Source organism: Capra hircus, chromosome 29, assembly GCF_001704415.2.
Source record: "Capra hircus breed San Clemente chromosome 29, ASM170441v1, whole genome shotgun sequence".
NCBI classification, from domain to species: domain Eukaryota; kingdom Metazoa; phylum Chordata; class Mammalia; order Artiodactyla; family Bovidae; genus Capra; species Capra hircus.
The window spans coordinates 49627166-49642888 of record NC_030836.1 but is presented as its reverse complement, the minus strand read 5'-3'; the positions used below and the strand labels follow the sequence as shown (position 1 = coordinate 49642888).

Here is a 15723-nt window from a genome sequence, read left to right as displayed (position 1 = left end):
AGGCTGTCCATCCGCCCTGTTCCGTCCGCTGGCCCGCTGCCCCTTTCAGTGGGACCACTGGGGGCCCTGAAGTGCAGTGTCCATGGGGGTGGAGATGCTTAATCTTGCCACTTAGGAAAAGCAAGTTTGTGGGCCACATGTCCCCTCCCATGGTGACAGGTATGACGTCTTGGTCTTCTTTGCCCTCGAGGCCAAGTGTGGACGCCGGATTTCAGCGGCTCCTTCTTTTCAGTGCCCAGGTCTTCCCAGACTGGGCCAGGGGAGGCTGCCGAGGCTTTGACTTTGAAATAGTAAGAGGTTCCAGGAAGCCGCAGCAGAAGGCTCCCTGTGCCCTCCTCGTGATTTCCTGGCACTTACGTCTCACCCAAGATCTGTGCCTGGAGACCAGTCCTGGGGGCACGTGGCCTTGGGCGTGGATTCCTGCAGCCACCACCGTGGCCGAGGGGTGAGGGATCCAGACCCCTTGCCACTGCAAAGGCCCCTCTTGCTGCCCTTTCTAGTCAGCCCCCACTCTGGCTCCACCAGGTGCGCGCTCTGCACCTCCGGGCTCTTGAGGAGGTCATCTCACTGGATCTTACCATGTTGGACCCTCTGCCTGATATCCCAGAGACCCCTGATCACTGTGCGGTTCCTGGTCTGCCCCATGTCTTCCTTCCTTTCGGGATGTTTCCTCCCAGGAGGGGCTGCCGCTCAGAGCCGGAACTGGCCTGGGTGCTCACATTCACCAGGGCAGCCCCTCAGCCTGCAGGGCCAGGAAGCGCCCAGTGTCGACAAGCCGAGGGTGAGTGCCTACTGTTGCCTCTCTTCGGGACACCTCCTCTCACGCGGAGCTCTGTCCCCGCACCCCGCGGGAGTGACAGCCACGCGGCGCTCTGCGCAGCAACACAGTGTCAGGGTCCCACTTGACTCCTCTGCTCTGGCCTCGGAACATCCCCCAGTGATGTGCAGCAGAGGGGTGCGTTCTCACTCCAACCCATGGAGCTACTGCGACCGGGTGAAGGGGCGCTTTCCTAAATGGCTGCCGCCCTCTTCCCCACCCTCGCCATGCCCCCCACCTCGGGGGGTGGTGGGGGGGCCCCTGAGACCTCTGAAAATAAGACACCCAAGGGCACGTGGTGCCTGTCTCTCTGGGGAGCACCGAGGCCGTGGACCTGGGGGCTCCCACCCAGCACCCCGGCTCCAGAGCGCAGACCCTGCCCTGAGCGCACCCAGTGAGGGCCCTGACCGAGACCTGCCAGGCGGGGCCAGACTCAATGATAAGGTCATTGTCGCGTCAGCACTGAGAGCTGGGGCGGCTTGCAGGGCAGCACCGGGTAACTGGCCTGGGCTTGCCTCACTGTTTTGCGGCTTTTTTTCCTTACTGATGTCTGTTTTTTGTTGTTGAACGTATCAATTCCTGGGTCGGGAAGGTCCCCTGCAGGAAGTGGTGTGTGGGCAACCTACCCCAGTATTCTAGCCTGGAGAATCCCACAGACAGAGGAGCCGGGGGCCGCAGCCAGACACAAGTGAAGCGCCCCAGCACGCCAACACTGATGCCCAGAGCCCGTCCTTGCGGGGCCCACTCTCGTGCCCCCGCGGGGCTGGGCCCCCCAGTGCAGCCAGTGTGGGTGGCCACGTGCTCCCACCTGCTCTGCCAGCAGAGCTCCTGTGGGCAGGGTGCAGGGTAAGCAGGCCCAGCCCTGGGCATGGCCAACACCCCCCTAACCACGGGCCGGGTCACTGCACCGACTGCCACACGAGAACGGGACGATGACCCGCAGCCCGTCGGCCCGGCCCCGAGGACCCCATCGTGGTCCTTGCGGAGCCCACCTGGCTCCCTCAGTGCCCCCACCTGGACCAAGGCTGGAGACACGCCTTGGAGCTCAGTGGGGATTCTACTCCTCCTCCGGGAGTGAAAATGCGTGAACGGGGGTGGAGAGGACATGCTCCTGGGCAGGGACCCGAAAACAAGCGGCCCCCATCTCACCCTGGGGGTGCTGAGCCGGCCCTGCTGCCTGCCCGCCCGCCTGCAGGATTGCCGTGGAGACAGGGCGGCGAGCTGAGCTAGCAGGATTTGAGTGCCCGGCCGGGCAGGCTTTGTGTGCAGCGCCGCAGGCTCTGCCAGTTTGAGCCTGTCTTTTTCCTGCTCAAATGCCTCCCAATGCGCCCACACAGCAGAGATTAGCTGATAGCCATCAGTACTGGGGGGGTGGGGGTGCTGGGGGAGGACGGTCCTCGGTTGAAGCCACTCAGCGGTCTGAGCCCCCGAGTCGTGACCTGCTGACCCAGCAGCCCGGCCAGCCCGGCGCGCGCTGATTGTGCAGGCTGACGGCAGACAGAGCCCAGCCCCCGATTGGGAAGACTTTATTACTGACGACTCAGAGCAGGAGGTGGCCCGGCCCTCTGTGGACAGAGCGCTTCACTCGGGCGAGGGCCCCTGTGCACAGGCGGGAGCGTGGGCGGGGCACGGGGGTCACGGGGGGCCCCCGTTCTGAACCAGCTGCAGGTACTCCAAGTGCAGCCTCTCCTGCGCCTCGAACAGCTTCCGCAGCTTCTTGGCCTGCCCTTTGCTCAGCTCTTTGCCTTCGGAGTCATGCGTGGGCAGACCCTGGGGGGCGAGAGCACAACGGTCACTCCGGGCACCCCCGCCCCCACACCACACTCTGCACCCAGCACCCCGATCCGTGGTGTCGGGGCCTCTGGGGACCGCCCTCCTGCCCAGGGCTGAGCGGCATGGTGCCCAGCTGGGTCGGTGGCCTCCTTGCTAGTGTGAGCTGAAAAGCACAGAGTGAACACACACAAGAGCGCAAGGGGCCCGAGGGTCTCGGGAGGGCCCCGCTGTGGAACCCCTGGCCAGGGGCACGGCTGTGCCATGCCCTCCGGACCGTCTGCGGGGACAGGCTCTGCAAACCCCTAACCAGCCCCGCGCTGACGGAGGGCAGTCCTGCACACAGGCTGGACCTAAACAGCCCACACGAGCCCGTCTTCCTGGGCAGAGACACTCCTCAGCCAAGTTAAAACCACTGCCGTCCCCAGTTCATGATCTAACAACACCCTGAAGAGAGAAAAAGAGGTGCCTCTCACGTTTTCATCGAACTTGGAGTATTTGTCACTTTCCGATAAGAACATCTCACTGGGTGGGATCTTCATCTTGGCCAGCTTTGCTGCCTGGAATACACACGTGGGGTCACTGCTCTGAGCCCACAGGGGGGCCACCACGCCAGCCCCCAAGTTCAGGGAGCAACAGAAAGCCCAAAGCGACACCCAGGCAGGGGGAGGTAAAGGCGGCAAGCAGAGGTTTTCTGCAGGACAGAGGGGTACGGGGTGCACGGCAGTGTCAGGGCAGCAGGCGCCAGCCTGCAGCCGCCGCCTCCCTGGGGCACCACGTGGACGCGTGGGACAGAGGCGGGGGGCAGCTGGGCCGTGAGAGACACGGACGGCAGAGTGGGGGTCAACGTGCCTTCCTTCTGGGAGCCCCCACCACAGGCAGATGCTACCTCTTGCTCCCGTCTCTTCCTGGCGGCCTCCTCTTTCTTCCTCCTCTTCTCCTCTTCCACCTGTGGGACAGCAGACCCCCATGACCTTAGCTGCCCCGGCCCCGCTTGAGGGGGAGGGCAACGGGACAAGCCCCCTGCTGCCCCTGCCACTCCCCACAAACTGCCCCCTGCCTAGCCTCACTCAAGGGGGAGACTGACGGGACAAGCCCCCTGCTGCCCCCTGCCACTCCCCACAAGCTGCCCCCTGGCCAGCCCTGCTCAAGGAGGAGAGCAATGGGACAAGCCCCCTGCTGCCCCCGCCACTCCCCACAAGCTGCCCTCTGCCCGGCCCTGCTCTGGACACAGGGCAGGGAGTGGGCGCCACACACGAGGTCACCCTCAGCATGGCCACCATGACGGAGGGAGCAGAAGCCCACCCGGCCATGCGGTGGGACCAGGGACGGCATGGTGAGCCCTAGCAGGAAGCGCCACCCAGGGAACAGGCGGCCCGGGTGCCGGGCTGTGTGCCCGCGAGGAGCGGCCTAGAGCCCACCGTGGGTCTGCTGAGTCCCTCGCCGCGTACACCCTTACTGGCGTCCACAGCGGCGCCCCAGGGCACGGGCAACCCCGCCACCTCACCACTCCTCTCCTGGACATCTGCAGAGGCCCCTCCCGGCCCCCAAACGCAGCTCAACAGAGGCCTCCTCCTACAGCCTCGTGGGCCCAGCCCATGAGCTGTGCCCAGCGCTGCTGAAGGGCAACTGCCGTCCCGTTTCTCTGCAGGACACTGAGTCCCCGAGAGCGGGGTTGGTCCTGATTCACAGAGCAATCCTGCTCCCAGCACTCTAGGGAGTCTGACGCGTGAGAAGGACGCGGGCTGGGGTGGAGGGAGGTGTGACAACATGCTCACTCCCGGGGATGGGGAGGAGGGAGAGTGAGACACGCTCACCCCCAGAGACGGGGAGGACGGAGAGTGAGACACGCTCACCCCTGGGACGGGGAGGATGAAGGTGAGACACGCTCACCCCGGGGACGGGGAGAATGAAGGTGAGACACGCTCACCCCGGGGACGGGGAGGATGAAGGTGAGACACGCTCACCCCTGGGACGGGGAGGATGAAGGTGAGACACGCTCACCCCCGGGGACGGGGAGGACGGGGAGTGAGACACGCTCACCCCCGGGGACGGGGAGGATGAAGGTGAGACACGCTCACCCCGGGGACGGGGAGGACGGGGAGTGAGACAGGCTCACCCCGGGGACGGGGAGGATGAAGGTGAGACACGCTCACCCCGGGGACGGGGAGGATGAAGGTGAGACACGCTCACCCCTGGGACGGGGAGGATGAAGGTGAGACACGCTCACCCCGGGGACGGGGAGGATGAAGGTGAGACACGCTCACCCCGGGGACGGGGAGGACGAAGAGTGAGACACCTCGGCTCACCCCGGGGACGGGGAGGACGGGGAGTGAGACACGCTCACGCCTGGGACGGGGAGGATGAAGGTGAGACACGCTCACCCCGGGGATGGAGAGGACGGGGAGTGAGACACGCTCACCCCCGGGGACGGGGAGGACGGGGAGTGAGACACGCTCACCCCCGGGGAAGGGGAGGAGGGACAGTGAGACACGCTCACCCTGGGGACAGGGAGGATGAAGAGTGAGACACACTCACCCCCGGGGACGGGGAGGATGGAGAGTGAGACACGCTCACCCCTGGGACGGGGAGGATGGAGGGGGACACGCTCACCCCCGGGGAAGGGGAGGACGGAGAGTGAGACATGCTCATCCTGGGAACGGGGAAGAGGGAGGTGGATACACACTCTCCCCTGGGCTGAGGTGACGCTTTGGGTGACAGGCAGGTGGGATCACCCGTCTGCAGGTCACCCGAAGCAACAGACCTCCCCTCACGCTCTGCTCTTCATTAGGAGCTGACACTGCTGCTGTTTAACTGCCAAGTGTTTGCCTAGCTGGTCTGTCCTCCCGTTCGACCTTTACAAACACTGCAGCTTAGTAATTCTGTAAACACTGATCCTCCGTGTGCAGCGCACATGCGCCCGAGGTCATCACGCCCAGCAGGCGGCCAGCCCCGGCTCCTGTGGCTTCACCCACCCGTTGCTTTTCTTCTCTCTCTCTCAGTAAGGCGTCTCTGTCCACCAGCTTGACCACGGTGGGCAGTCCTGAAAGGCAAACGGCCGTGAGACTCCTGAGCCCATCCCTGTGCCCACCACTCCCGCCCTCGGGGCCCCCAGAGGGCCGCAGGGAAGCCCTCCCTTACTGCTCCCACAGACCAAACGTTAACCGTGCCGTGGGGGGGCCCGAACAGCCAGGTGTCACAAAGTGAGACTTTCTCCTGAGTGTTTAAAACCCGATCATTTTCTGTGCAGCCCAAACCCCAGCCAAGACAAGCTGTCAAACTCGCTGACGATCCACACGACACAGGCTGCCTCCCGAGGGACAGGTCCCTGCAGAATCGGGGTGCCGGGCAGTCAGGCCGCAGGAGCAGAGCCCCAGATGTCACCTTTCAGACAGAGGAGGGGCTGGCGTGATACCCAAGAGGCACGATCCAGCCCTGTGGATCCTGTAAAAGGCGCGGTGCCCTCGGACCCATCCCAGCAGCTCTCCTCTCGAGAGCCAGCCACACCTGGCAGCCCCCGCCCCCGGTGTCCGCCCATTACAGCCAGAGGACCCACCTTCGTGGTCTTCCAGCCGCACCCCCAGCTCGGGCAGAATGTCGTCCCGCAGGGCGTCGCTCAGCTGGAGGACCTCGGGCACTGTGGGCAGAGGACACAGCTCAGCCCTTGGGCGCGGGAATGCCTGGGCACTCTCCGCTGGTGGCGGAGGCAGGAGAAGCCGACACGGGCACTACGGGCACCACGGAGTGCAGAGCAGACCCCTGGGACCCCACAGCCTGGGCACAGCGCGGGGCCCTGCTGAGCGGCGGGCACACAGCCTGGCCCCGAGGACCCTGTGTGGGGACAGCCCAGCGTGACGGCAGGCCTGGGGAGACCAGGGCTCCGCTGCACAGAGGGGGCCCCCGGGCACCTGGGAACATTGAGCCCCGTGGCCAGGGCGCGGCGATCCTGGCAGAGGCAGCCGCGTCCCTCCACCCGGGGCCAGGGGCTTGTTCTGAGCCCCGAGGCCACGACCAGCCCCGGACAGGCTCCCTTCTGTCGGCTCAGAGCAGCCACAGCCACGCGCGCAAGCAGCAGGCAGCCTCCCGCTTCCCAACACCCGTTCCTGCCCCCAGGCAGGACTTGGGGGACGATGGTTTTTATGCCTGGTTCCTCCTCTCATTCTGCCCCGGGGGGCCTTCACTCAATGGACCGCCCCCCGAGGAGACCCCTGGGCACCGGCTGAAGCAAGTGCCCAGTGGCCACTCACGCTGTAAGAGGAAGTGGGCCAGCTTCACCATCACCGCCGTGGCCTGGGGGTGGGCCACGCCTGCCTGGGACCCCTCAGGGGCTGTCCTCTAGGTGGGCTCCTCACGTCCACAGAGACCTGCTCTGGTCCACGGAGCACAAATCTCCCTCCAGGCTTTCTTTCCAAACCTGTTGGTTACTGTACAGCCGCTTTCTCCTCAGCCTCCTCAGAGTCATGGATCTGAAGGGGCTCTAGTGTCCAGAACAAATACAGAGTTCCGACAACTCAACAGCAAGACAAAGGGCCCAACTGAAAACGAGCCAAGGGCCTGGACAGACACCTCTCCAGAGGAGACGCGCAGACGGCCAAGCCGCTTGTTGCTCATCATCACGTCATGCAGATCACAGCCATGGTGAGACACCATCACACCCACCAGGACGGCTGTGACGACGATGGACAGAGAGCGACCGGTGTGCTGACAACAGCCCGGACAAACGGGAACCCTTGTGCACCGTTGGTGGGGATGTATAACGGTGCAGGCACTACGGAAAGTGCTCTGGCAGGACCTCAGGAAGCTAAGGGGCTTCCCTGGTGGCTCAGAGGGTAAAGCATCTGCCTGCAATGCAGGAGACCTGGGTTCGATCCCTGGAGAAGGGAATGGCAACCCACTCCAGTACTGTTGCCCAGAGAATCCCATGCACAGAGGAGCCTGGCGGGCCACAGTCCGTGGGGTCGCAGGGTCAGACACAACCGAGCACTTTTCAGTACACTCGCTACTCAGTCGTTAAACGCGGAACTACTACATGGCCCCTCAACTCCTCTCCTAGGCGTGCGCCCAAAACACGTGAGCACAGGGCCCAAGCTGACACTTACAGACGCGCGTTCACAGCAGCGCTGTGCACCAAAGGTGCAAACAGCCCAAACATCCACCCAGGGCTAACATGAACAGAGCGCGGCACGCACGCGCAGCGGACAATCATGGACGTAAACAGGACGGCGGCACGGCCACGTGCCACAGCGTGGGTGACGGTGAAAACGTCCTGCTGAGAAGCAGACACAAGCAGCCGAAGAACAGGCTGGAAGGGGTCTGCTCCCTGCCCCTGTGACAGAAAGTCCCATCTTTATCCCTGCACGAGGCCTCATGCGGAGAGCTGACTCACTGGAAAAGACCCTGATGCTGGGAGGAATCGGGGGCAGGAGGAGAAGGGGACGACCGAGGATGAGATGGCTGGATGGCATCATGACTCGATGGACGTGAGTCTGAGTGAACCCCGGGAGTGGGTGATGGACAGGGAGGCCTGGCGTGCTGCGATTCATGGGGCTGCAAAGTGTCGGACACGACTGAGCGACTGAATTGAACTGAGATGCAAAAGAAACCTGGGAGAACAGAGTGAACTTAAGAGACGGGAAAGCCGGGTAGCATCCCAGGGATTCTACTGACCCTGGATCTCTCTGAACTTCTCAGGGAATAGCAGGTAAGACAGACAGACAAGGTCGCGTGCTGGTTTCTGCTGTTCAGTTGCCAAGACACGTTCCACTCTGCGACCCCGCGGACTGCAGCACGTCAGGCTTCCCTCTCTGTCCCTCACCATCTCCCAGGGTTCGCTCAAACTCACGTTCACTGGGTCAGTGATGCCATCCGACCATCTCGTCCTCTGCCATATGATCCATTTACGTAAAACGCCCACAACGGGACAACCCCAAGACAGCAAGCAGGCTGGCAGCGGCCGGAGGCTGGGGGAGGGGAGTGCCTCTGGAGGGTGGGGACGTTTGGGGGCCGGAAGGGGACGGCGCTGCGCAGGACAGGAAGGCACTGGGAGCCTGAATGGGCACCTCAACGTGGCCTGTTTTATGGCATGTGAGTTTCACCTCAATTAACTATTCTTTTTTAAGGGAAAACCCCAGTTGGATATTTTCAAGAAATTCAATAAACCGACTCTTAAACTAATGGAACAAATGTGTGAGAACAACTCACATGACCCTAAAAGAGGATCACAGTGGGGAGCCGGCCTCCGGGGAGGGGAGAAGCTCGCGGGTGGAGACGGAAGGTTCTGGCCCCGCCACCGCCATGCCGGCAGGAGTAAAGCCAAGGCTTCCGCCCGCAGAGTCCAGGCTGGAGGAGCAGGCCCTGAGTCTGGGGCAGAACCTCACGCGAGGCCTGGACAGGAGTGGAGGCGGCCCCGTGGGGGAGGTGCTGGGCAGCAGTGGGCTGGGTGCGGGACAGCGGGGAGACCTGGCCGAGGTGGGGTGGGGGAGCCTGTGCACAGAGCTAGGCCAGCCAGGGGCCAGCGGGGCTCCTGGAAGGACACAGCTATGCAGCTGCCAGGGAGGCCAGCAAGGAGAACGGGCGCCTGGACGCAGGCCCGCGGGCGACATCCCTGGGGCACCTCTCGGCCCTGCAGGTGCCAAGCTCAGCCCAGCTCCAGGCGGGAAGGAGCACGCCCCGCAGTGGCCACCTGCAGGACCCCCTCGTTGCACCCGCAGCTGCAGCCTCGCCCCTCGCCGCCTGCACGGCCTGGGCTTCGCTGCCCACCGCAGGCTCAGGTCAGCCCCGCTGGTTGCCATGAGTCCAGACCAGCGGAGGGAGAAGCAGACCGCCTTTCTGACGCGGTCAGCTGCCCATCTGACAACCGCTCAGCGCTGCCCGAGAGGACACGTTCGCACCCCTTCGTCCTCAGGCTCTCAGGCGAGCACAAGGGGCAGGCAGGGTGCAGACGGCGAAGCCGGAGCAGGCCCCAGAGCCGCGCCAGCAGACGCTGTGCAGCCACCACGGGCCTCTGCGGGCAAGGACAGGACCCCTCCAGCCCTCAGCCTGCAGATGCCCCAGGCCATGGAGCCCCGCCAGGCACACCTCACCTCTGTGCTCGCGGGCGATCCGGCGCACTCCTTCCCGGAACTCCGACAGCACCTGCAGGTACGGCATGACCGTGGACTCCAGCTGCAGAGAGAACGTTGGGGTTGCTGTGACTGGTGCCCCATTTGTGAAGGTCAGAGCCTGGCACATGCGCCTCAGGGCGGGGCTGCCAATGGACATGTGAGCCCGTCCAACACGGGGCCCACAGGCATGGGGGCGCCCGCATGGCGGCACGGGCAGGACAGTAAGAGGGTCCCCCCGCAGTGGCCTGGTCTCAGACACCCAGGAGGGAGCGCGGTCCTGGGGCCGGGGCAGCAGGGAGTCCTGGCCCGGGAGGGCTTCACTCACACTGAGGCTGGTCCCAGCTCCTCCGACGGGGAAACCCAGGGGGCTCTCCTCTTCTATGGCCCCGAAGATCTAGGGAAAGAAGCAAGTGTGCAGGACGTGCGGCTGAGACAGCAGGCAGGGACCACGTCTGCGAGGGGTGGGCGGCAGTGCCTGAGGCGGCGCCCTTGGTGGGGGGGCAGTTAGAGACGCAGACCCAGGCTGAGGTGCCCGCGCACCGCGGCAGGACGGGTCCGGTTCCCACTACCCCTCTGGCCCCCAGCCAAGGCCATTGGACCACAGAGCCCCCTGCAGGGACCCCCAGGACTCGTCAGCAGGAGGAGGGCATGCTGAACAAGGCATCGGGGCCGCTGGCAGGGAAGCACTTCTGCTCGTCAAACCCCAGACAGGAGTGACGAAAGCCGAGGCGGAGAGGCTGGGGGTGCAGCTCCTAGGAGCTCCTGCAGCTCTGCAGGGCGGGCTCACCTTCAGCATGTGAGTAAGGTAGCGGGCGATGCTCTCCAGCAGGACGCGGTGGGGCCTCCTCCGGGCGGCCTTGCGGGCTGCCATGTAGAGGTTGCACTGGCCCACCAGCGCCCGCATCTCCTCCAGGACTGTGCGCGTGTCGACGTTGTCACAGAGCGCCTGGTGAACCGCGGCCTTCTTCTTGTAAAAGCTGGGCGGGGAAAGGAAGGCGGGGCGCCGTCAGAAGGACCGGGACGGGGTCACCGGCTGCCCCCTAACCCCCCGTCAGCAGGCACAATGGGACCGCATGGGCCCGGGGAAAAGGTGCCGCCTCACCTCTTGTTCAGCTCCGTTTCCTCGTCCTCCCACTTCTCAAACTGAGCGGCTACCTCCACGGGGCTTCGGAGGAGGTCTTTCACATTTAAGAAAAACTCCTGAAATTAGAAAACCCCATTCAGGAGAATTTCCGAAAAGAGCTGCTCTGGGCACCACCCACCCCCACACACAGCAGGAGGCAGGAAGGGGACCGAAAGGTTTCTCTGTGGGACCAGAGTCCCATCTCAGTTTTGGGGCCCCTTGGGGTGGCCGGCGGGCAGGACTGGATGGGAGGCGCCCACACGGGTGAGACGGGGCACATCGGCAAAGCGGCTGAGCCGCCCCCCAGCTCAGCACCCGCGTCCCCTTCCGTCTGGGAGGAACGAGGCCCTTTCGGGGCCGGGGGGCCGGGGGCAGCACCTACGTTGAGGAGCCGCTCGTACTGCAGCGCCGACTCCATGGTGTTGGCCGAGTAGTCCAGCGTGTCCTTCCATGAGTGCATGAGGAAGGCCAGGCGCAGCTGGCGGGCTGCGGGCAGAAAGGAAAGCCTGAGGCTGCACCCCGGCTGGCTGCGCCCGCCCAGACAGGGACGCCAGGGTCTCCTTACCTGAGTGCTTCTTCAGGGCGTCTTTAATGGTGATGAAGTTCTTGAGCGACTTGGACATCTTACAGCCCGCGATGGTCAGGTGGCCCGTGTGCAGGAAGTACCTGACCCAGCAGTCATTCTCAAAGTAGGCCTGCGCACACGGGGCGGGAGCAGGGGTCGGGGTGCCTCCACAGCCCAAGGGGGCACAGAAGTGGGGGACCCCTGTGCTGGGCAGGGCCCTGGCAGGAGGTGAGGACGGGTGGGTCCAGGCCTGCGCTGCGAAGGCCAGGCTGCTCATGCGGGAATCAGACCAAACAATCCGACTCACACGCCCCTGACTCGGAGGCCAGGCTCTGCTGGAGAGCCCACCACTTGCCGCCCACCCCCGTGCCCGCCCACCCGCCTAGACGGCGGCCGCGGCCCCTACCTCTGACTGCGCCAGCTCGTTGTCGTGATGGGGGAAGCGGAGGTCGAAGCCCCCTCCGTGGATGTCCATCGAGGCTCCCAGGAGCGTGCCCGCCATGGCCGAGCACTCGATGTGCCATCCGGGGCGTCCCTGGGAACCCACACTCGGTGAGCGAGCACCCCGCCTGGCCTCCATGGCCGTGGCCCCCAGAAGCTGAGCTCCGCGGGGGCAGGGGCTCAAGTCCCACACGTGGAAAGACCACAGGGGATGGCGAGCTCCATGAAGGCCGAGGCCATGTCACTGCTGGACCGCTGCTCCGACACCCCTGCCCTGGGGCTCTGGGCCACTACGACTGACTGTCGTCACGGGCGACACCAGAGGGCGGACCCGCCCCAACAGCTCAGGTCAGAGACGGTCGGGATGCAGGGCTCCAAGGTGCCCCAGTCCCATCCCACCGGCCACAGAGGGGGCGGCACGGTCCCAGGAAGGGAGGTGGTGACCCCACGGCGGGTGGGCCTAGCGGGGACGCGTCCCCACCCCCACCCAGCCACACTCACCTTGCCCCAGGGGCAGGGCCAGGACGGCTCCCCGGGCTTGGAGGCCTTCCAGAGCGCGAAGTCACTGGAGGACCGCTTCTCACTCAGGTGCTCTGCAGAGATGCTCAGGTCGCCTGCGGACGTGGGGAGCGTGGGATCGTCTCAGCCCAGGGACACGTGAGTTATGCGTTTACTGGACCCCACCCCCGCCCCCTGCTGGCCCCCACCCCCACAGCCCCCATGTCAGGATGACGACGGAGTGGAGGGCAGGTGTGAGGGGCTGTTCTTGCGGGCCTGCCTCGGGTGCAGGTGTGAGGGGCTGTTCTCGCGGGCCTGCCCCGGGGACGCCGGCTCGAGTGGGCAGGGTCCTGTACTAACATTCGGTGGCCTCTGGGCCGGATTCTGGGAGGTGTGAGCCAGGCCACTCTGCACAGTGCGCTGGGCCTGGAGGCTGCAAGTCGGGACCCCCGCTGGTCCCCTCAAAAGGGAACCCACCCACAGGAGAGCCCCCAGACCACGTGGACACAGCAACTGCTGTGAACGTAACACCCGCCCTCAGCCCAGCCTGCACGCAGAGTGTGCCCCTGGGGGTCAGGGCTGTGCTGGCTGAGGCACTCAGGCCCGAGAGGGTCTTGCCAGGTCCCTGGTGGAAAACTCCAGAACAGGAGCGACATGGACTCTCAAGTCCAGGCTGCAAACGTGGCCACGGCAGGACGAGCCCAGGAGGCAGCACGTCAGTGGCTGAGAGAAGAGCTGGAGGGAGGCCCTGCTGGAGCAAGGGGTGGCGCCAGTGCACCAGGCTCTAAACACAGAGCCCCTGGGAGACTCGACAGACCCAGGAAAACACTGCACAGGCGGATGTGCCGGGACATGAACTACGCGACTACTGCGGACGTCCTGCCGTCCTGATGAGCAGGTCTGTGGGGTTTCATCCGTGGAAGGGGAGCCCAGGCGCCCACCGAGCGGGACGCGTGTCCCTCTGGGCCGCACCCCTGTTCTCACCGTGGTCACGTCACCCGGCGTCGGCAGCTTCTCAGACGCGTGACCTGACCTGGAGCGCTGACCCTCTCTGCACACCCTTCCCAGGACAGATAACGCACACTGGGGCTTTACGTTCTTCGTTATCACACACGTAGCCATGAGTGTTTCCAACTTTATAAACTTAACTTTGAAGGCTTCTAACAGACTTTTCTGTCCCACACGCTCCTGCCCCAGTCTTCATGTGTCCCTAGTGTCCTGGCCTCGTGACACCTGCTCCATGCTCCAGACTCCCTCTGCCCCACTCCAGGGTCACTTCTGGTCCCACATGTGCCCTGTGGTCTGACTGGTCTGCCCGACGACCCCAGCCCACCCAGCAGCTGAGCCTGACACGCCGTTGGATCTTTCCTCCATGTTTCTGCGTCAGCTACTGTGTCTTTAAAACACGTGGTCCACTGGAGAAGGGAACGGCAAACCACTTCAGTATTCCTGCCTTGAGATCCCCATGAACAGTATGAAGAGGCAAAATGATAGGACGCTGAAAGAGCAACTCCCCAGGTTGGAAGGTGCCCCATATGCTACTGGAGATCAGTGGGGAAATAACTCCAGAAAGAATGAAGGGATGGAGCCACAGCAAAAACAACACCCAGTTTTTCATGTGCCTGGTGACGGAAGCAAGGTCTGATGCTGTAAAGAGCGATACTACATAGGAACCTGGGATGTCAGGTCCATGAATCAGGGCAAATTGGAGGTGGTCAAACAGGAGGTGGTAAGAGTGAACGTCGACATTCTAGGAATCAGCGAACTAAAATGGACTGGAGTGGGTGAATTAACTCAGATGACCATTATATCTACTACTGTGGGCAAGAGTCCCTTACAAGAAATGGAATAGCCATCATAGTCAACAAAAGAGTCCAAAATGCAGTACTTTTGTAATCTCAAAATGACAGAATGATCTCTGTTCGTTTCTAAGGCAAACCATTCAATATCACGGTAATCCAAGTCTATGCTCCAACCAGTAACACTGAAGAAGCTGAAGTTGAACGGTTCTATGAAGACCTACAAGACCTTTTAGAACTAACACCCAAAAAACATGTCCTGTTTATTATAGGGGACTGGAATACAAAAGTAGGAAGTCAAGAAACACCTGGAGTAACAGGCAAATTTGGCCTTGGAATGCAGAATGAAGCAGGGCAAAGGCTAATAGAGTTCTGCCAAGAGAACGCATAGCAAACACCCTCTTCCAACAACATAAGAGAAGACTCTACACATGGACATCACCAGATGGCCAACACCGAAATCAGACTGATTATATTATTTGCAGCCAAAGATGGAAAAGCTCTATATAGTCAGCAAAAACAAAACCGGGAACTGACTGTGGCTTAGATCATGAACTCTTTATTGCCAAATTCAGACTTAAATTGAAGAAAGTAGGGAATCCCACTAGACCATTCAAGTATGACCTAAATCAAATCCCTTATGATTATACAGTGTAAGAGACATATAGATTTAACGGACTAGATCTGATACATAGAGTGACTGATGAACTATGGACGGAGGTGTGTGACATTGTACAGGAGACAGGGATCAAGACCATACCCAAGAAAAAGAAATGCAAAAAAGCAAAATGGCTATCTGAAGAGGCCTTACAAATAGCTGAGAAAAAAAGAGAAGCGAAAAGCAAGGAGAAAAGGAAAGATATACCCATTTGAATGCAGAGTTCCAAAGAATAGCAAGGAGAGAAAGCTTCCTCAGTGATCAGTGCAAAGAAATCGAGGAAAACAATAGAATGAGAAAGACTAGAGATCTCAAGAAAATTAGAGATACCAAGGGAACATTTCATGCAAAGATGGGCACAATAAAGGACAGAAATGGTATGGACCTAACAGAAGCAGAAGATATTAAGAAGAGGTGGCAAGAATACACAGAAGAACTAAACAAAAAGATCTTCAAGACCCAGATAATCAGGATGGAGTGATCACCCACCTAGAGCCAGACATCCTGGAATGTTAAGTCAAGTGGGCCTTAGGAAGCATCACTACAAACAAAGCTAGTGGAGGTGATGGAATTCCAATGGAGCTATTTTAAATCCTAAAAGACGATGCTATGAACGTGCTGCACTCAATATGCCAACAAATTTGGAAAATGCAGTAGTGGCACAGGACTGGAAAAGGTCAGTTTTCATTCCAATCCCAAAGAAAGGCAATGCCAAAGAATGCTCAAACTACCGCACAATTGCACTCATCGCACATGCTAGCAAAGTAATGCTCAAAATTCTCCAAGCCAGGCTTCAGCAATACGTGAACCGTGAACTTCCAGATGTTCCAGCTGGTTTTAGAAAAGGCAGAGGAACCAGAGATCAAATTGACAACATCCACTGGATCATGGAAAAAGCAAGAGAGTTTCAGAAAAACATCTATTTCTGCTTTATTGTCTATGCCAAAGC

The 15723-nt window shown here is 61.7% G+C and overlaps 1 protein-coding gene across 2 annotated transcripts in view; it reads right to left on the bottom strand.

The window, feature by feature from the left end:
• CARS (cysteinyl-tRNA synthetase) overlaps positions 2327-15723 on the bottom strand; it is a 43799-nt gene continuing 30402 nt past the window's right edge. For both annotated transcript variants that reach the window (XM_018042948.1, XM_018042949.1), the window contains 13 exons: positions 12321-12433; positions 11785-11913; positions 11379-11508; positions 11196-11299; positions 10793-10890; positions 10478-10667; positions 10016-10084; positions 9670-9751; positions 6144-6224; positions 5563-5630; positions 3477-3536; positions 3064-3147; positions 2327-2587 (listed from right to left, as the gene is read on the bottom strand). In XM_018042948.1, the coding sequence (XP_017898437.1) occupies positions 2453-2587; positions 3064-3147; positions 3477-3536; positions 5563-5630; positions 6144-6224; positions 9670-9751; positions 10016-10084; positions 10478-10667; positions 10793-10890; positions 11196-11299; positions 11379-11508; positions 11785-11913; positions 12321-12433 (1343 nt within the window). In that variant the 3' untranslated portion in view covers positions 2327-2452. The remainder of the gene's footprint in view (positions 2588-3063; positions 3148-3476; positions 3537-5562; positions 5631-6143; positions 6225-9669; positions 9752-10015; positions 10085-10477; positions 10668-10792; positions 10891-11195; positions 11300-11378; positions 11509-11784; positions 11914-12320; positions 12434-15723) is intronic.